General features: G+C 40.9%; 1 protein-coding gene across 1 annotated transcript; it reads left to right on the top strand.

Moving 5' to 3' along the window:
- The first annotated feature begins 2450 nt into the window (after positions 1 to 2450).
- Positions 2451 to 20686, top strand: HSH2D (hematopoietic SH2 domain containing). Its single transcript, XM_040417670.1, has 6 exons — positions 2451 to 2553; positions 12238 to 12369; positions 17008 to 17097; positions 17196 to 17361; positions 18165 to 18431; positions 19291 to 20686. Exons 2-6 carry the CDS (start codon positions 12266 to 12268, stop codon positions 19669 to 19671), a joined length of 1008 nt encoding a protein of 335 aa, XP_040273604.1. The 5' UTR covers positions 2451 to 2553; positions 12238 to 12265; the 3' UTR covers positions 19672 to 20686.
- Positions 20687 to 21032: the final 346 nt, after the last annotated feature.

Here is a 21032-nt window from a genome sequence, read left to right as displayed (position 1 = left end):
GCCGCGCCAGCCCACATCACTTCCAACAAGAGAAATGCATATTTAGATGTACAATCTACAATTATATATAACGAATTTAATGGAGCTCTACCGGATTACAAGCACAGCCCGCTTTAGCACCTAGCTGTAATGTTTCAATATCCAATCAATGGCCGGCTTCAATCAATAATTTATTAAATCTCTATATGTACATAGGCAAATATAAAATCTTAAAAATAATACAAAAAAAATATTTTCACCATGCGTGGATTACATAAAAAATTTATGAATCATAGCTGCTGCGTAACTCAAGCAGCTGCTTAAAATCCTGATATGGCAGTCTTCTATGCAAAAAACTGTTCTGCAGTTGTGGTACTTGTACAATGTCACCATACGCGTTTCGAAAACTATACTAGTTTCTTCTTCAGCTGTATTTTTTGAGAAGGAGCTCGAAATGAGGGACGAAACTGATTTATTAATTCCGTTTTGCAATAGAATGAGCATATCTTTTAAAGTGTCCACTGTTACTGGAGCTGAGGACGCTGGAAATTGAGAGATATCATATTGAGGCAATACTGTAGAGATTGTTTCCTCATCCATCATCTTGCACATAGCTCTTTTTATGAATCGAGCTTTTGCTGTTAGGAGACGAAGATGGCGAAGTTGCGGATTTCCTTTTCCCTTTTTCTTCACCCGCTCCCCTCTTGGTGAGGTTATTTTCCTGTGTCAGAGAGGGGAAAGAGTCCTCTCCTGGGGGTCTGTGTTTAATAAAGTAGGGCTCATGGGGCGCGGCAAGGGTGGTGCTAGCTAATTTTGTTCTACCCCGGAAGGATCTGCAGAATCAAAGAAGTCTGTTAGCTTCCTTGGAGCAGAGGCTTTCGCCTTTTTTTGGTCGATTTTAGACCCTCTATTCATTTTTACAGCCCCCAAGTTTGCGGGAAAGCCCTGAATTCATAGTATTCAGTATATTGGGCAGACTAGATGGGCCAAATGGTTCTTATCTGCCGACACATTCTATGTTTCTATGAATATGGCAGAGGGGTGAAATGCGGCTCCGCTGGCCTGATACTATAATCCTTAGCTATATCCGAGGTGCTGCACGTGGCCAAGATGACCGCTAAGGCGAGGGATTGTTATTCTTTGCTTGCCTGCGATACTGCTGTGCTAGAGAACCGCTCCTGCAATTACTATGGAGCGGGATTAACAGTGGCGGGTCCCGCTGCTTAATGCTGTGCTTTCCTCCTCACCTCGAACCACGCTGCTCCGTGTCTCCTCTGCTCGATGAGCCTTCTAATTGCGTGCGCTGATGTGGGAGCGCTGCCTCCAGGCAGCTGAGGTGCTGCACGTGGCCAAGATGTTCGCTGTGGCAGGGGCTGATACTCCTGGCTTGCCCGCGGTAGTGCTGTGCTGGAGAACCACTCCTGCAGTTGTTAGGGAGCGGGAGTGTCAGCGACGGATCCCACTACTTAATGATGCGCCTTCCTCCTCACCTTGAGCCGTGCAGCTCCGGATCACCTTTGCTTGTTGAGCCGACTATATGTGCGTGTTAATGTGGACGCACTGCCTCCAGTGTGCTCTCGATACAAGGAGCATCTTCAAAGATGTCCTCCGGCTTAGGATGAAGTAAATTCCCGCTTTGAGGTGCTTTGCGCCGGTTTCTTATGCTGTGAGCTGCTGTATATTATCTGTGGCTGGGAGAGCTGTGGACTAAGCAGCCATCTTTCTCAGCAGCCAGTCTCTGCCCCTATTCTGTCTACTTTTTAAACAGGATTAGTAAATCTGCCTCACTGACTGTATTAAAAAAGCTATGGTGTCTAGAGAAAAAGGTATTAATTTTCCAAGTTCCACAAACTGGAAATTAATTTATAAACTTAACAAATTATAATGAATGTGTTTGGCTGCCTTCCCATTATTAAAGAAAGTGGTGAGAGTGGGTAAAAACTAAAAAAATCTCCAACTTTTGTATGCCAGAAAAATAGTGGACACATTTAGTAAACTGTCCGGTCACATTGATCACTATTATTTTTATGTTTAAGACTGACCTTACACAAGATGATCGCTCATTCAGCTGACATCTCTTCCTATCAACTTGACCACAGACTACCTGAGCATGCGTGTTAATTTTATTGGGCAAAGATAAAAATAACTGGTGGCAGGCCCCTCTGCAATCCTACAAACCCAGTCCTTCTTTTCCAAAATCTACCACCTCGGAGGCCTTCATATACATGACCTAGCTCACATTTTTGTCTTTACAGTGAATTACATTACAAGCCTGTAATGTACTAATAATGTTTTGTTAGTCAAGGAACTGTCATCATTGGCACGTTGCAGCAAGTGCTCACAATCAGTCCATTGGTATTTCTTTACATAAGTCATGTGGACTTCCTCTTGACTATAACCCTCCTCCTGATTTTCAGCTAAGTAAATATTACCTTTTCCCCAGACACGCCTGTTAGTTCAGTGCATCATCACTCAAGGAGGTGCCTACTTCTCTAATTTCAGAAACAAGAATAGAAACTATTCAATCACCTAGCAGAGTCCTTGACCGGTTTAACAGCTCACACGTCTTTCAAGGTAAGATATCTCGGTTTTAAGTCGGCTGAAAGCAGCATATGAAAAGATTTCTGATGCAGACTTGTATATAGATTAGTGGCTTTGTCACATTCGCTGTTTATTGGGTGTTCTTGGTTGTAGTGTTACGATGGCGGCTGTACATGTGTGTGTATAGTATTTGTATCAGGGTGGAAGACACAGCAATATTACATCAGTAAAGAGTCAGTATATCGGCTGGATATAGATGGAATGGCAATGGAGTCTTAGTCTTGACACTTAGGCCACTTTCACATGGTCAACATTTTGTCAGTATTTATCATCAGTATTTGTACCAAAACCAGGAGAAGAAGCACATCTTTCCATTATACTTTTTCTCTGTAGGTTCTACTTCTGGTTTGGGCTTACAAATACTGATGAAAAATACTGACCAAAAACTGACAAAAGTGGCCTTATTTAGGCTGTCTTTATGTGAGTGGGGTAGCAGAAAACTGTACCAGTATTACATAGTGTACATCTAAAGGAGATTCATGTAACTGTCTAATCACAGCGCAGTTTTAATTTCATTGCACTTGACACATGAAATCTGTGCTGTGATTGGCTACTATGGACAACAATGAGTTTTTTCTGTTTTCATGAAAGCCCTCCACTCTTTCTATAGAAGATGGCAGTCACATACCCTGACACGTTTTTATGAGTCACTGTTTTTGATGGTAATTAACCATATAAAAAGCAATAACAAAGTGACAGTCACAGTTTGTAAATGCATTTATAGTCTGGCTTCAGACAGCCATATAGTGGCCACATATTATCTGTATCACTACTGAACCAAGATTAGATCACAATACAATATTGTTATAAATGAACGTTAAAACACAATCACCTTAATCACCATCAGAAAGTGGACCTCATCTTAAACCTGGAGTCTGGACTGACATTACAAGATCTTGAAAAATAACGGTGATGTGAAGTCTCCCTTACACTGGTCTAGGGTTGGCCAGATCATCGCTAACAAGGAATGCTCATTAGCGATGTTCTGCCTGTGTAAAGTGCCACCAATGTGCCATCTAATTGCGCTCTGCTGCCGGTAAATAATGATTCTGCATGGGGACGAGTGATAGCATTAGCAATCGCTCCTTGACATACTGTGGAGGAGATGGCTGCATGTAAATACAGTGATCACCTCCACTGATGAGCAAGCCGAAAATCATAAGGCACATCTGCCAGTGTAAAACAGTTCTTACAATAGGCAAGTACTATGCCTGATAGATCTGGAATCATACATATACGTACAGATCTCTTTCCAGGTATCAACTGATATACACCAGTTTTCAGAGCAATCTGTGACTTTTCCCCGCTTATTTCAGGTCTAAAAAAGGGGCACGCGTGTGGGCAGAGAAGGGGGGAGGCCAGCAGGCGAGTCTCATTTATCATTTTCCACGCTTGTTTTAGGAGTAGAAAATGTTCTAAATCTACATCATCAATGAAGCTTGCGTATATTTAGGTCGTCTGTAGATGCGCCAAAGTTATGTAGAGGCCAGCGCCGGTCTTAATAAATGACCTACCAAGTCATTATTTCAAGTGCCACAGGGAAATCTTTTTGTAATTTTCTGACCACTACGCATGTAGCAAAAATTCCACATAGAAAATTCTCAAAGCAGAGAATTTCTCATTTTAACATGGAAGTATTTTATAATTTACAGTTTACTTGTTGTCCATCAGTCGGGGGTCGGCTGATGCATATAATAACATTCACGCTCTATGGCATGAATATTACATTCTGCATCAATGCAGCATTATCCTGAGATATGTGACTGTTTGCTATCTTTGCTAAGCATGTGATGCTGGTACGTGTTAAGCGCTGACATGGAAATGTTAACCACTTTGCATGTTCAACCAGTACAACCCTGACTGGTTTAACTATTCTGATGCTAACACAACAGAACTGCTCTAAAATGTGCAATACTAAATGTGTCCCTTGTTTCAGGGTGGCTTTGTTACAGTATCACCATGTTTACTAGAAAATGATGTTTCGTTGTCAGTAATTCACATGCTACCTCTTAACTTGCATTTTATTCCAATGTTCTCATTGGCTAAGCTAAAAGCCAGTCACCACCTGAAAGTTGGCCAATGAGTAAGCATGGTAGTATGCCAGGCTAGCCACTGACAATCTCTCAAGCAGTTACTACAAATGAATCTGAGCAAAATGCAGTGTTGGGGCATGTGTGCCCCATGCCTGCATTGCGGCCCGTATATAGCGGGTCCGCAATATATGAACACAGGGCCTGTGCACTCCGTATCACCGATGATGACTCATTGACTTGAATGGGTTCGCAATCCACAAGATATGGAGTGGAGGCACAGATTGGGTGCCCACGGAAGCACTACAAAGCGTTTCTGTGGGATTTTGGTCTGTGCCTCAGCACCGCTACAAAATAGAACAGGTCCTATTTTTTTGTCAATGCGGACCACCTCTTATGGATCATGTGAATGGGTTGGTATCTGTAAACGGCGTGCACACAGACGGTGCCTGGGCATTGCAGACCGCAATTTGCGGTCCATCCACAGGCACAGGGCACACACACTCATGTACATGAGCCCTTAGCCGGATGGCCGCCATGAAATACTATATTTCGCACATACAATGCCTTGCTAGCCATGGCATCTTGAAACAGCCTGAACCCATGTCGATCACCTGATTGACACACTGGCTTTAATCGGAAAAGAGATTATTGGGACAATAATTTTTTACGTGAAGAAGGTGGTCCTATTAGTACTTCTTTAGCTGAATTCAAATCTGATTTTATTTAATTTCTATCACCCACAGCTTTTAACAGACACATGATTTTTTAAGTATTTTCTGAGAGTTTATAACGGATGATGTATCCTCAGGATAGGTCATCAGTATCTGGACGGTGGGGGTTCGACACCCAGGACCCCTGCAAATCAGCTGTTTGAGAAGGCACCGGCGCTCCTTTGAGCAACATGTCCTTCTCCCTGCTCACCAAGCACATCACCATTCAATTCTATGGGGCAGAGCTTCGCCTATGCCACGTGACCAATGAACGTGTCGTCACTACTGCGAGTGCAGCTGCCTTCTCGAATAGCCGATCGGCGGTGTCTGACCCCAACCGATCAGATGTTTATAACCTATCCTGAGGATTGGTAATCAGTATTAACATCTCTGAAAACCCCTTTAAAATTCCAAGAAAATATAAATGCGTTTAACCCTTTCCCCCTGCATGCATTTTAAGGCTTAGTGATCAAGCAAATATAAAAAATTTGGATTGTCACATTCCAAGAGCTATTTTATTTTTTATTTTTACATTGATGCAGCCTTTGAGTGCTTGGTTTTTGTAGAGCAAGTTGTAGTTTTTAATGGCACCATTTTGGGGTACACATAACTTACTAACTTTTCTTAACTCTTTCTGGGGGAATTGGAGAAAACAGGAATACTGCCTCTGGGTTTTTATCTTATAACTTCTGCTGCGTTCATTTTGCGGCATAAATAACATAACAACTTTACTCTCTGGGTCAGTATGATTACAGCATCCTCACAAGAATTCAGCATGCAAAACTATAGATAAAACACAAAAATTGTGCTTTTGAGTGGTTTCCGCAATGAACATTCGTATAAATGCTCGTTTCCTGGAATTGCACCAGGAAACTCCAGGTACTCCGTGTGCATTCCGTTTCCGTATTTCCGTTCTGCAAAAAAGTAGTGCATGTCCTATTATTGTCCGCAAATCACGGTCCGAGTCCCCATTCAAGTCAATCAATACTGCTCATGTGTTTGGTAATTACTACGTTACTGTTTCCGTTTCAGATCCGTAAAAAGCGGATCGCATATGGAAACCATACGAATATGTTTTGTGGAATAATGGAATGGAAGAGGACTTAAATCAGAGAAAAAAATAACTCTGATACGGAACAACGGATCCGTGAAAAACGGACCGCAAAACTACAACGGTCGTGTGCATGAGCCCTAAATGTGCCTCTGATCTCCCAACAAACCAGGAAATAATCATTTGTCAGAAAATCGGCAGCATTTTGCCCAGACTAAAAAGGAATGCGCTGCTGACTTAGGAATTAAACTGTATGGGGATGAAGAATGATATTAACGATCATTCATCCTCATACAGAAAAGATGATCTGCTGCCTGTAAATGCAGCTTAAATGAGCAGGCAATGATTGGGAACAAATGGCTCATTCCCGATCATTGCCCTATGTATTGGACCCTTTAACCCTAATAAGACAACCCCTTTAAACACACAATAATTATTGTAGTAGGTGTTTGGATATTCATGTAGCAGTCTTGGCAGCTATGAAGACTCTTTGTAGGTGTTGGCCCTTGTACTGTTTGTCCATATCTAGGGTCAGCAATACATAAAATCGGACATAACATTTCGGTTGTTGCATGTGGCCAAACCACTGCCCACTCAATAGCGGCCTACATCTGCACAATTTTGTAGGTAAAAATAAGGTATTATGTATTATACGTAAAATTGCACGGCCATTGGCTGCCATGGGAGGGTGAGGTTGTGGCCACATGGGGCAGCTGGATTGGGTAAATCCAACCTCTGTTTTCAATAGTTGTAAATAGTATAAAATAACTAGTATACAATTGGATAATGACTCTGCCCTGTCTGATACATCCCTAACGGCCCCATACACATTCGGATTATCAGATACTGTTTTGCACTCTAAAAACATAAGGGGAAATGTTTCTCAATGTAATTCCCGCGATTTGGCCCTTGTGATAATTGACCCAACAAAATCCCCACTTGTTGGCAGCCCAACACACAGTATAAACATAGATGTGCTGCTGACAATGTGCAAATTGAGTGGAAACCAGTGAGTGTAGTAATGACCATTCATACCCATACAGATGCAATCATGGGTGTATATTGAGTGGGCAATGATCAGGACTCAGGAATGAACATTCCTCTTCCCGATTATTGCCTACATCAGTCTACATAATGACCCTTATTTTGGAGTACGCTTGTAACTTCTGAAGATTAAACAGTTAACTTTACATTAAAAGAGAGGCTGATTATCGCTCTACACAAGAGAGAAGGCAAAATGGAAGACATTAGTCCTCAGCAAGAGAAATCCCATTTCTGGTATAAGAGGTATAGTTTTTCTCTTTGTTAGGTTGATTTGCCCACCCCATTCATTAGCCTTACCAATGTTTATATACAGGTGGCTCAAGGAGGAGACAATGACTCAACCACCTGAGTACACACATGAACAGAACATATAGTCCTTCCATAATGATTTGTGAGTGTAGAGCAGACAATAATTTATTAACCCCTCCAGTACTCAACCTATATTGCCGTTCAGGGCACATCTCTATTTTTCAAATCTGACATGTCACGTTATGTGGTAATAACTCTGGAATGCTTTTATTTATCCAAACCATTCTGAGATTGTTTTCTTGTGACACATTGTACTTTATGTTAGTGTTAAAAGGGTTTTCCGAGTGTTTTCTACAGATGACATACCCTAAGGACAGCTCATCAGTATCTGATCGGTGGGGGTCTGACACCAGGGACCCCTGCCGATCAGCTGTTTGAGAAGGCACCGGCGCTCCTGTGAGCACTGCTGTCCTCTCCGTGCTCACCAAGCACAGCGCTATACAGTGTATAGCGTCTGTGCTTGGTATCGTGCTCAGCCCCATTCACTTCAATGCAGCTATGCTGTGCCTAGGCCACGAGAACGATAAACGTAATGTCACTCGGCCTAGGGAAAGCTGAGAGAAGGCTGCGGAGCTACTGCAAGTACTGCTGCCTTCTCAAACAGCTGATCAGGACCCCCACCGATCAGATACTGATGATCTATCCAGAGAATAGGTCATCAGTATATAAATCTCAGAAAACCACTTTAAAGTTTGGTCAAATTCAACAAATATTTTTTTTCAAATTGCTATTTTTTTCCCCAGCAATGTGGTCACATATGAGTATGTGACCAACACAGATGCCTTCAGCTGCCAAGTGCACATGTAATTGGTCAGCCAGTTTCAAAGGTGCAAATCTGTAGACAGATGCACTTTAACCGCTTGCCGTCACACTAACGCCGAAGGACGTGAGTGCGGCAGCTCTCCCAGGTCACACTAACGCCGAAAGACGTCATCTCGTGAGACCCGAGATTTGCTGTTAACGCGCGTAAAGAAGTTGATCTATAGCCTGCCATCAGCGATCATTCGCTGGTAGGCTGTAGATGTGTTTTTTTTTTTTTAACCCCAGAAAGGTATACCAGACGCTGTTTTGTTAACAGCGTCTGATATACCTGCTACCTGGTCCTCTGGTGGTCCCTTTTGCTTGGATCGACCACCAGAGGACACAGGCAGCTCTGTAAGTAATCACCACACTACACTACACCCCCCCTGTCACTTATTAACCCCTTATTAACCCCTGATCACCCCATATAGACTCCCTGATCACCCCCTGTCATTGATCACCCCCCTGTAAGGCTCCATTCAGACGTCCGTATGTGTTTTGCGGATCCGCGAGTTCATGTAAAATTTTATTTTTTGTCACAAGTTAGTGGAATATGAGACTTTGTAAGAAAAAAGAAATAAAAAAAATAATCATTTTCCGCTAACTTGTGCCAAAAAAAAAAACTTCTATGAATTCACCATGCCCCTCACAGAATACCTTGGGGTGTCTTCTTTCCAAAATGGGGTCACTTGTGGGGTATTTATACTGCCCTGGTATTTTAGGGGCCCTAAAGCATGAGAAGTAGTTTGGAATTCAAATGCGTAAAAATGCCCTGTGAAATCCTAAAGGTACTCATTGGAATTTGGGCCCCTTTGTGCACCTAGGCTGCAAAAAAGTGTCACACATGTGGTATCGCCGTACTCAGGAGAAGTAGGGCAATGTGTATTTTTACATATACCCATGCTGCGTGAGAGAAATATCTCTGTAAATGACAACTTTTTAATTTTTTTTATACAAAGTTGTCAATTTACAGAGATATTTCTCTCACCCAGCATGGGTATATGTAAAAATACACCCTAAAACACATTGCCCTACTTCTTCTGAGTACGGCGATACCACATGTGTGACACTTTTTGGCAGCCTAGGTGCGTAAAGGGGCCGAAAGTCCAACGAGTACCTTTAGGCTTTACAGGGTTGCTCACAATTTAGCCCCGCCCAAAATGCCAGAACAGTAAACACACCCCACAAATGACCCCATTTCGGAAAGTAGACACCCCAAGGTATTCACTGAGGGGCATAGTGAGTCCGTGGGAGATTTTCTATTTTTTTTGCCAGAAGTTAGCAGTAATAGAAACTTTATATTAATTTTTTTTCCTCAAAGTGTAATTTTCCACTAACTTGTGAAAAAAAATTAAATCATACATGAACTCACCATGCCCCTACTTTGGGGTGTCTTCTTTCTAAAATGGGGTCATTTGGGGGGTATTTATACTATCCTGGCATTCTAGCACCTCAGGAAACGTGACAGGTGCTCAGAAAGTCAGAGCTGCTTCAAAATGCGGTAATTCACATTTTTGTACCATAGTTTGTAAACGCTATAACTTTTGCGTAAACCAATAAATATACTTTATATTTTTTTTTTATCAAAGACATGTAGCACAATAAATTCTGACACAAACTTGTATAGAAATGTAATTATATTTGAACAATTTAGCCAGAGAAAGTTAAAAATACACTTTTTTGAGAGAGAATTGCGGCCTATTTTGATTAATATTGGAAAAACGAAAAATCTTAGCAGCAATCAAATACCACCAAATGAAAGCTCTATTAGTGAGAAGAAAAGGAGGTAAAATTCATTTGGGTGCCAAGTTGCATGACCGAAAAATAAAACGTTAAAGTTGTGAAGTGCCGATTTGTAAAAAAGGGCCTGGTCATTAGGGGGGTATAAACCTGTGGTCCTTAAGTGGTTAAGGACTGGACTTCTGGCTTTTTCCTTTGTACAATAGCTATTTGTATACCTACAGTCATATGCTCTTTTAACAACACCAATGCAGAATAGTTGTCACTCTATAGGTGAGATACATGGAATACTGTATACAGTTGGCAATGTATATCTTCTTCTCAGCCAGCAACCTTATGGACAACACACACATAGTATAAAATTGCTGGCACCGAGACTAGCACTCAGGACAGTCTTTTGCACTGGTAGGAGCTTTATATTCCCCAGTAACCTCTGTTCACTGCTCTGTGACGTCACAGTGTTTCACTTCTGCTTATTGCATGTGGAGCATCACCAGCCTGGGGTGCTATGAATTCTCAGTCACTAGCATTATTGATTTCTGACTGAAGGGATACCAGCTACTGCCACACATGATGATCCAATGAGTGTTCTGTCCATTCCTGTGCAGCACATTGAGCTTTCTTTCAGTCTCTTTATCCACTAATATGTATTTCATGCGTGTGGTTTCTCGGGAACCAGTAGTATGTTTTATATGGCACCTCAAAGATATTTGGTTTTCACCATGGTTGGATGATTTTTTTCTGTTAAGACCTTGGTCAACTCTGGTAGCTTAGTACCCAGGGTGTTACTGCATTTATAGATGGTTTTGTGGGTTTAACCCAAAAACACAGTCTAGTTTGGTAATTAGGTGATTTTCTTTGCTGTTTGATCTCTGCATTTCAAAAATCATAGCTTTTTTACATTTTCCATCGACATTGCTATATGAGGGCTTGTTTTTTGCAGGCTAAGATGTATTTTTTATTGCCACCATTTTGGTTACCCCGACTGTATTGTTCAACTTTACAAAGAAAAATTTGGGACAACAGCTACATGGTAACAACTGATAGGCGGGAAATGCAGGGAGTTGGACCCCCGACGATCTGATATTGATGATCTATCCTGAGGATAAGCCATCAAAATTTTGGACAACTGCTTTAAGGATAATGTGAGACAATCTGTTAAAAGACTAAGGGCTCATGCACACGACTGTATGTATTTTGTGTTCCGCAAAAAACGGTTTGACAAAAAATAAGGATGATGTCCATGTGTGTTCCGTATTTTGCGGAACGGAACAGCTGGCCCCTAATAGAACAGTACTATCCTATCCTTGTCCGTAATACGGAACGGGAATACGGACATATGGAAACTGAATGCAGACGTAGTAACTTCTGTTTTTGTGCGGACCCTTTGAAATGAATGGCTCCACATAGGGTCCGCAAAAAAAACAGAACGGACACGGAAAGAAAATACGTTCGTGTGCATGAGCCCTAAACCTCAGTTGAAAACCTGTATTGACAAACTACAGTCAAATCATGTTTTTCTTTTGCAAAAGTTTCAATATATTACTGTACTGTGTGAATAGACACTAATAGATAAAAATGGATTGTTCCTGAATTGCCATGGAAAAGCTTGGATTTGTACCCATTGAAATGCTGAAGAAAGGTTTGAAACAGGATGTGCATGGAAGAATCCCCTCAAACATTGTATAGCCCAAAAAAAAATTCTCTAATGTCAGAGACTGGTAGATGGTTATGAGGAACACCTACTGGAGCTTGTTTCTGCAGAAGCGGACAATGCCAGGCATTAGAAGTCATGTCCCACAGAATGATATGGCATATTCTTGGATTTTCATAGAAAATGATCCACTGAGCTGTCTTCCAGTGGCTGAAGTGTGGGTAAATATATGAGACAGATATATGGCTAATGTAGATAGTTCTAACCACAGAAAGCATATGAGTATCCTTTATTGATGGTGATTATTTTTTCTAGCTGGCACTTCAAACCATTTGAAGAAGAAATGGAAGAAAACCAACCATCTGTAAAATGGTTCACTGAAACACAATCAGAATGGTTTTTACAGAATGGCATTCCTGAATGGTTTCATGGTGTCATCACAAGAAAGTAAGTGTCTTAACTATATGTTTAAAGGTATTCAAAATCTTTTCATATTGGTTTAGTGTCTGATTAACCCAGTAATATGCCATTGATGTAACCTTGTAAGACCTACAAATAAAAGCTAAACTGTAAAATAAAAGTCATATTTAATATTTATGGCCAAAAGTTTGATCCATGCAGAAAATTAGATGAACAAAAAGAAAAGAAAAGTTCAATATGTGCAGAATTCACAAATGCCACTTGTGCCTGTGTCTACATGCACATGCCTTAATACAATCACCAGAAGGACAGAAATGAAAAATCTGGTTTTAAGGGGATTTAAAACATGGTGACAGTGTTGACAGCCATATTCACATTCGAGTAACTTTGTGACCAACAGGAAACTAAAAAAAAAAATATATATATTAATTCCTACATTTCCAACTAAAAATACAAGCAGAGACGTACACACAAACACACAAAAAATTGGAATACTTGCTGGTATATTGATCACCGATATTTTAGTTTTGTTTAAAGGGCTTCTGTCACCCCCCTAAAGTAATTTTTTTTTGGCTCCTTAAAATCCTTATGCTGCAATTTATCAATATATAATGCTCTTACTCATTTTCGTTCAGTAGTTTCTTAAAAAAATGGACTTTTATAATATGTAAATTACCTCCCTACCAGCAAGTAGGGCGGCTACTTGCTGGTAGCAGCCGCATCCTCCTTTCATAATGACGCCCCCTCCTCATGTTGATTGACAGGGCCAGCGAACGCGCTCGTCCTCTGGCTGGCCCTGTCTGCGGTTTAAATCTTGCGCCTTCGCCGTACCGGTCTTCAGTTGGCGCAGGCGCACTGATAGGAGGGCGCTCGCTCGGCCGCTCCTTCCACAGTGCGCCTGCGCCGGGTGTAGATGTGATGTCATCGGCGCAGGCGCATTGAGGAGGGAGCGGCCGAGCGAGCGTCCTCCTCTCAGTGCGCCTGCGCTGACTGAAGACCGGTACGGCGCAGGCGCGAGATTTTGAACGCAGACAGGGCCAGGCAGTGGACGAGCGCGTTCGCTGGCCCTGTCAATCAACATGAGGAGGGGGCGTCTTTATGAAAGGAGGATGCGGCTGCTACCAGCAAGTAGCCGCCCTACTTGCTGGTAGAGAGGTTATTTACATATTATAAAAGTCCATTTTTTTAAGAAACTACTGAACGAAAATGAGTAAGAGCCCTATATATTGATTAATCGCAGCATAAGGATTTTAAGGAGCCCAAAAAAAATTATGACTTTAGGGGGGTGACAGAAGCCCTTTAATCGCATGTACAGTTGTGGCCAAAAGTTTTGAGAATTACATAAATATTGGAAATTAGAAAAGTTGCTGCTTAAGTTTTTATAATAGCAATTTGCATATACTCCAGAATGTTATGAAGAGTGATCAGATGAATTGCATAGTCCTTCTTTGCCATGAAAATTAACTTAATCCCAAAAAACCTTTCCACTGCATTTCATTGCTGTCATTAAAGGACCTGCTGAGATCATTTCAGTAATCATCTTGTTAACTCAGGTGAGAATGTTGACGAGCACAAGGCTGGAGATCATTATGTCAGGCTGATTGGGTTAAAATGGCAGACTTGACATGTTAAAAGGAGGGTGATGCTTGAAATCATTGTTCTTCCATTGTTAACCATGGTGACCTGCAAAGAAACGCGTGCAGCCATCATTGCGTTGCATAAAAATGGCTTCACAGGCAAGGATATTGTGACTACTAAGATTGCACCTCAATCAACTATTTATAGGATCATCAAGAACTTCAAGGAAAGAGGTTCAATTCTTGTTAAGAAGGCTTCAGGGCGTCCAAGAAAGTCCAGCAAGCGCCAGGATCGTCTTCTAAAGAGGATTCAGTTGCGGGATCGGAGTGCCACCAGTGCAGAGCTTGCTCAGGAATGGCAGCAGGCAGGTGTGAGCGCATCTGCACGCACAGTGAGGCGAAGACTTTTGGAAGATGGCCTGGTGTCAAGAAGGGCAGCAAAGAAGCCACTTCTCTCCAAAAAAAACATCAGGGACAGATTGATCTTCTGCAGAAAGTATGGTGAATGGACTGCTGAGGACTGGGGCAAAGTCATATTCTCTGATGAAGCCTCTTTCCGATTGTTTGGGGCATCTGGAAAAAGGCTTGTCCGGAGAAGAAAAGGTGAGCGCTACCATCACTCACAATTTTGCCCAAAAACACAGCCATGAATAAAGAATGGTACCAAAACACCCTCCAACAGCAACTTCTTCCAACAATCCAACAACAGTTTGGTGAAGAACAATGCATTTTCCAGCACGATGGAGCACCGTGCCATAAGGCAAAAGTGATAACTAAGTGGCTCGGGGACCAAAACGTTGACATTTTGGGTCCATGGCCTGGAAACTCCCCAGATCTTAATCCCATTGAGAACTTGTGGTCAATCCTCAAGAGGCGGGTGGACAAACAAAAACCCACTAATTCTGACAAACTCCAAGAAGTGATTATGAAAGAATGGGTTGCTATCAGTCAGGAATTGGCCCAGAAGTTGATTGAGAGCATGCCCAGTCGAATTGCAGAGGTCCTGAAAAAGAAGGGCCAACACTGCAAATACTGACTCTTTGCATAAATGTCATGTAATTGTCGATAAAAGCCTTTGAAACGTATGAAGTGCGTGTAATTATATTTCACTACATCACAGAAACAACTGAAACAAAGATCTAAAAGCAGTTTAGCAGCAAACTTTGTGAAAACTAATATTTGTGTCATTCTCAAAACTTTTGGCCACGACTGTACATAAACATTACGGTAAATGCATTCAGAAAGTCTTCAGACTCCTTTTCTTTTTACATTTTGCTATGTTGCAGCCTTGTGCTAAAATAAAATAAAAAAAATCTACTTTTCCTTCATCATTCTGCACTCAGTACCTTATGATGAAAAAGTGAAAACACAACTTTAGGAATTTTTGCAAGTTTATTGAGAAGGAAAAAAATGAAATTTTGCAGGGACATAAGTATTCAGATCCCTGCTTCACATTTTGACTACTGGAATGAAGAATAATTGAATTATATTAGTTCTCTTCTGTACCTCTTAATAATTTAGGACTTTAAAGGGAATGTATAATCAAAAAAATAAAGGATTAACTTTTTTTTGTGAGATATATATATATATATATATATATATATATATATAATATTTTTTTTTTTTCCATGTCCCTATCTATATTATTAAAATACTAAAAACCTAAAATCCTGCAGTTTTCACATGGCCACTAGGCATAAAGTATGTCAAGGCAGCGTGGTGGTTCAGTGGTTAGTACTGGGGTCCTAGGTTCAAATTCAAATAAGGGCAACATCTGGATGGAGTCTGTACGCTGTCTCTGTGGGTATCTTCCCACACACTAAAGACATAGGGAATCTAGATTGTGAGCCCCACTGGGGACAGTGAGTGATGACAATGTCTGTAAATACATAGGCGCTAAATAAGCAAGAGAAGACCTCATTGACTTTTGTGGGTGTGGCCACATGTTGTGGGTCCGCCGCAGCAAAACGTATAAAATGTATACTGAATAGCCTGAATTTTGTTGCTCATAACTATTGACTGTGTCATATGTCTCAAGGCACAATCTTACCTGATTTTATCATGCTTGTGGAACAGGTAAAGGTTCAACCCTTAGGCCTTATTCACACGTCAGTGTTTTCCATCAGTGATTTTGAGCCAAAACCAGGTGCGGCTCTAAACACAGAACAGGTGCAGATCTTTCCCTTATACTTTAGGCTCCAATCCTGGTTTTGGCTCACAATCACTGATGGAAATCACTGACCAAACACTGACGTGTCAATGAGACTTTATCATAATTCCCGAACCATATTTGTAGGATCACTGCAATGATACTTAGATTCCATCTTTTGGACACTGGACAGAAAGTTGCAAAAATTGCACTGATTTGTGCTGCAATCAGTTTTACAATGAAGACCATAAGTGAATTATGTGAAGTCACGTAATACCAGGTTACATAATATACAAGGACTAATCTCTGGTGCACCATAACTCAGCCAGTAACGCTGCCCAGTGCCTCCCCTAAAGATTTACCTATAATAAAGGCTGTCATTCAGAATCAGCACAAAAAAAATATCTGGAAGGTTACTCAAGTTTCACATATATTACAATATATCTACGTGTAAACTGTAAAATCATGTACAGAGGTAGAATAATTATACTTTAAAATGACGTGACTTGTTCAGAACTGGTTTTTCAGCATTTTTCATTACCCTGTTACCCTCTAGCCATGTTTCATTTTTGTTCTTTCATTTTTTTTACACCCTACTTTCCAAAAGCCATAACTTTTCTATATTTCTGTTCACATAGCCTTATGAGGGCTTGTGTTTTTGTGGCACACGTTGTACTTTATAATGGCACCATTTAATATTCCATATGACGTATTGGTAGCTGAAAAAAAAAAAGCATTAATGAGGTGGAACCAGAAAAAAAAGCATTTGTGCCATTGTTTTATAGGTTTTGTTTTTATAGTGTTCACTGTGCAGCAAGAATGAAACCATACCATGACTATTCCTATGGAAATCAATGAGGGAAAACGCCAGTTTGAAGAAAATTATGTAAAATGTGACTTTTCCTTTATTTAATCCCACAAAAACTTGTCTTATTATAGGGATGCAGAAGATTTACTGAAGGACAAGACAACAGGGTGTTTTCTAATCAGAGTTAGTGAAAGCAGAATTGGGTACAGCTTGTCCTACAGGTAATTTAAAAGAATTAAAACATTAAATCATATCTAATTTTCTATAAAAAGAAGATAATGTACCAGATCTGCTGATTATGTTATTACCTTACTTATAGGACCCCGGACCGCTACAGACATTTCATGATTGATGTTTTGAAAGATCAGCAATGCATCCTTTCTGGAGACACAAGAATCCACAATACATTAGAGGACCTAGTAAGCTTTTACAAGCAGCATCCTCTGTGCCCTTATAATGAACTTTTAACACAACCATGTGGACAGGTATGTGGCAACTTTTACATGAAAACAGTCATATGACTAGCCTTTCATTCCACAAGTACTATACTTACTGCTGGTGTTATATTGTAGATTAAATGGCTTCCATAGGAGTTTATGAAAATGTTTAACCACATTCAAAGTGACTATTAGCTGCATGCTTAGTCCTTGTGCTCTGTAATCTTCATATACTTTAATATAGACAGCCGGGCACAACCACCACCCAATTGCGTTCTATGGGAAAAGGGCGATTTTGGGTCATAGAACCTCTGTTCTTTTTAGTGAGTTAGGGTTCCAAAGGTGTGATGATCCTCTAAGCTGATTTATGACCAAATCAAAGCTCAGATTTGATATGGTCAAAAATCAGCCTAGAAGATTATTCAGGAGAGGAGATAGAGGGGCAGGAAACCGAGCCATCGGACAGATTTCACAGTGAATTGCATTCTGCATCCTACTATGTACTGTGATATATAAATAGTGCAATATTTTCAAATAAAACCATATGGCAAAATGGTTTCAGCCCGATTTTCAAGCATTTAAGTAAAAAAAAAAAAAAATGTCTTAAAGATATAGCCTATAACCCTAAATCAAATGAAGACCAGGTACTCTTCACAAAGTTTTTAATAAAACAGTGAAACTTTATGTCGTAGCATAGCATAGTGAGGCTTTGATCATGTAGCTGTAATATTATTTTATTGGGGATTGGTTTTATTTTCTAGAAATGTATTTTCCAAATTAGTAAATGACGGCATAGCAGCATTGTGATCACGCTAACTTAATGCAAACTTTAATCATCTGATCTGTTACAGAAAACATCATCTGGTAATGATTATGAAGAATTATTTAAAAACGGATCAACACTGCCAACACCATTTCACAGTCCAAAGCAACCTTTTATAGGCATCGCCATGCCTCCCCCACAGTCTGTGGATACACACATCCCACCTTTGCCACCAAGGAGATTGCAGCCTTCCATGTCCTTAAATTTTCAAATAACGACACCACCATGCAATCCTGCCACAGTAAACAGACTATACCCATTACTTCCCACAGAACTGCAGATGCCAAGCAACAATGTAAGTAAATGCTTTGGAGTAATTTTTCTTTAAAGGGTTTCCGTCATGAGAAATAACGTTATGTAGCTGACTGACACTAGCGATATCAGCAGTACATACAGTACATACAGTATGCTTTATAACTCCCTGCCTGCCGCCGTTCTCTTAAAATAAAGGCTTAAAATATGCTAATGAGCCTCTAGGTGCTAGTAGGGCGTTGCTTCAGCACCTAGAGGCTCGGTCTACTCATCCTTTGGCACGCCCAGTTGATTGACTTTCGAGTTCTCCTCAGTTTCCCGTAAATCCCGCGCATGCGCCGTCTCGTTTAGTATTAAGCGCAGGCGCAGTGAGTGAAGGACGCGCTCCTGCTGCCAGCTTCCACACTGCGCCGGCGCCGAAGGAAGGAAGCCGACAGCAGGAGCGCGTCCTTCACTCACTGCGCCTAATACTAAACGAGACGGCGCAGGTGCGGGATTTATAGGAAACTGAGGAGAACCCAAAAGTCAATCAACTGGACCTGGGCGTGCCAAAGGGTGCGTAGACCAATCCTCTAGGTGCTGAAGCAACGCTCTAATAGCACCTAGAGGCTCATTAGCATATTTTAAAAGTCTTTATTTTAAGAGAACAGCGGCAGGCAGGGAGTTATAAAGCATACTATTATGTACTGTATGTACTGCTGATATTAGCACATCGCTAATGTCAGTCAGCTACATAAAGAGTTTCTGTCATCAGAAATAAAGTTAAGAGGATAAAGGGAGAGGAGAGAATGCTGGTTTACCTGCACAGGACTGTTGTTTGGGCTACAGAATTTGAAATGTTATGTTCCTCAAAATTGATTGTCAATTCAAATATTAAATCCCTTTGCACATTCTGTTTACAGGTCCCAGTGGTTCCAAATGAGCAGAGATCTATAATAAAATCTCAAAGCGTAGATTTACCAAGCCCAAATGCAGCTAACAATTCAAACTGGCCCAATAAGAATGAGGAGAAACTGGGTAATTCATCAAAGAAACCCTTGAAAGCTTGTAAATCTGCAATGGATAAAGCAGTGTATTTCATTAAAGACGGAGAACTGGCTCAGGATTTGAAGAAAATGGAAAACACTATGGTAACACACATGAAAAATGTCATGGACGGTTTTGGACGCTTTGGACAAACAGGACAGAAGAGCCCACCTCCAACACCACACCAGAGATACCATCAAGCAAGAGTCCCAGAAGAATATACAGCACCTCCCCCTTTTGCACCAGGATTTTCCTAAACAAGAAAGTGGACAGAAAAACCTACTGTGTACATTAATATAATATAAATGTGGGCATCATGGATTTTCTAATACGTAAGGGCTCATGTGCAACCCTGAAAAACCTTGCATTTGTACCCTGTACTTGAGCACTAGATGTCACTATGTGTCCATATTTCAGAGTTGTGGGCAGTTTGTGTATCACTGTGTATATAGCCTCCATGAGACAACGTACAGTACGGTCATCTAGAAACCATGATTACCTCTGTAATAATGCATGCATTGAAACATGGCACCATTTTTGGTCTTGTGGATTCCTTTATGAGGGAAAAATAAATAAAAACCCTTCACTGCAACATAAAATCAGAAGCAAGTGGCCATAACATTTGTGCCCCTAGCAGACTATGGGTACTGCATAAACGTGTGCATAAAGCGCTATAAGGGTATGTTCACATGTGACATATTTTAGTTTGGATATTCTGCAACAAATCCACAGCAAAATCCCCATGGAGATTTTGACACAGATTTGGCCGTGGATTTGCAACAGATTTCACCTTATGCATCTCAAAGCATGACATTTTCTGTGGAAATCCGTGGCATAAACTGACATGCTTCAGATTTAAAATACACACCATTTGTGGATTCTGTTGCAGAGACTTTTTCCTGCAGGCGTGAATGAGCATTTTTAAAAACGCCTCTGGTTGCTGCTACTGTGAATGCTGCGGATCATCTACCTGTAATTCCATTGTGGCTGTACCGTGACACAGTGATAAAACCCTGCAGCCTCTGCTAGAAGACGTAAGGATAGCCCACACAAACGTACAAAACCTATGGAACCTCTTATTAGAATAGCATTGGGAACTTGATGAATACGCCATGAAAAAACACAACTAAATGACTATAGTTTACCGGAAGCTGACTGTGTAAGGATAGTTCAATTACACTGAGCAAAAATATAAACACAACACTTTCAGTTTTGCTCCCATTTTCCATGAGCTGAACTCAAAGATCTGAAACATTTTCTACATACACAAAAGACCCATTACTCTCAAATATTGTTCACAAATCTGTGTAAATCTGTGTTAATGAGCGCTTCTCCTTTGCCGAGATAATCCATCCCACCTCACAGGTGTGGCATATCAAGGTGTTGATTAGACAGCATGAATACTGCAGGGTCTATGCCCAGTCTGCCCCATTTCTGAATTTGTTTTCAGTCCCCTGCTGCTCAGGGTAACTAGGCTGCCATTATGTTTTGTCTATAGTGACAGGACCACATGAGTCAATATGGACTACTCATCCTGCCAGAGGGACATCCGTACCCAGAGGCAGAGATTCCGACGGTACTCATATTGTATGTTTTTTCTCAATATTATACAGGTTCC

The sequence above is a fragment of the Bufo bufo genome, chromosome 2 (genome assembly GCF_905171765.1).
Source record: "Bufo bufo chromosome 2, aBufBuf1.1, whole genome shotgun sequence".
In the NCBI taxonomy this organism is placed as follows: Eukaryota; Metazoa; Chordata; class Amphibia; order Anura; family Bufonidae; genus Bufo; species Bufo bufo.
Note: the sequence above shows the minus strand (reverse complement) of the source record. Positions and strands in the feature narration are given on the sequence as shown.

Bases quoted from the DNA above. Each gene is read 5' to 3' on its own strand.
- HSH2D (XM_040417670.1), top strand. From the start codon at position 12,266: ATGGAAGAAAACCAACCATCTGTAAAATGGTTCACTGAAACACAATCA. The intron at 12,370-17,007 runs GTAAGTGTCTTA...GTCTTATTATAG, and splicing joins CATGGTGTCATCACAAGAAA to GGATGCAGAAGATTTACTGA. The intron at 17,098-17,195 runs GTAATTTAAAAG...CCTTACTTATAG, and splicing joins GGGTACAGCTTGTCCTACAG to GACCCCGGACCGCTACAGAC.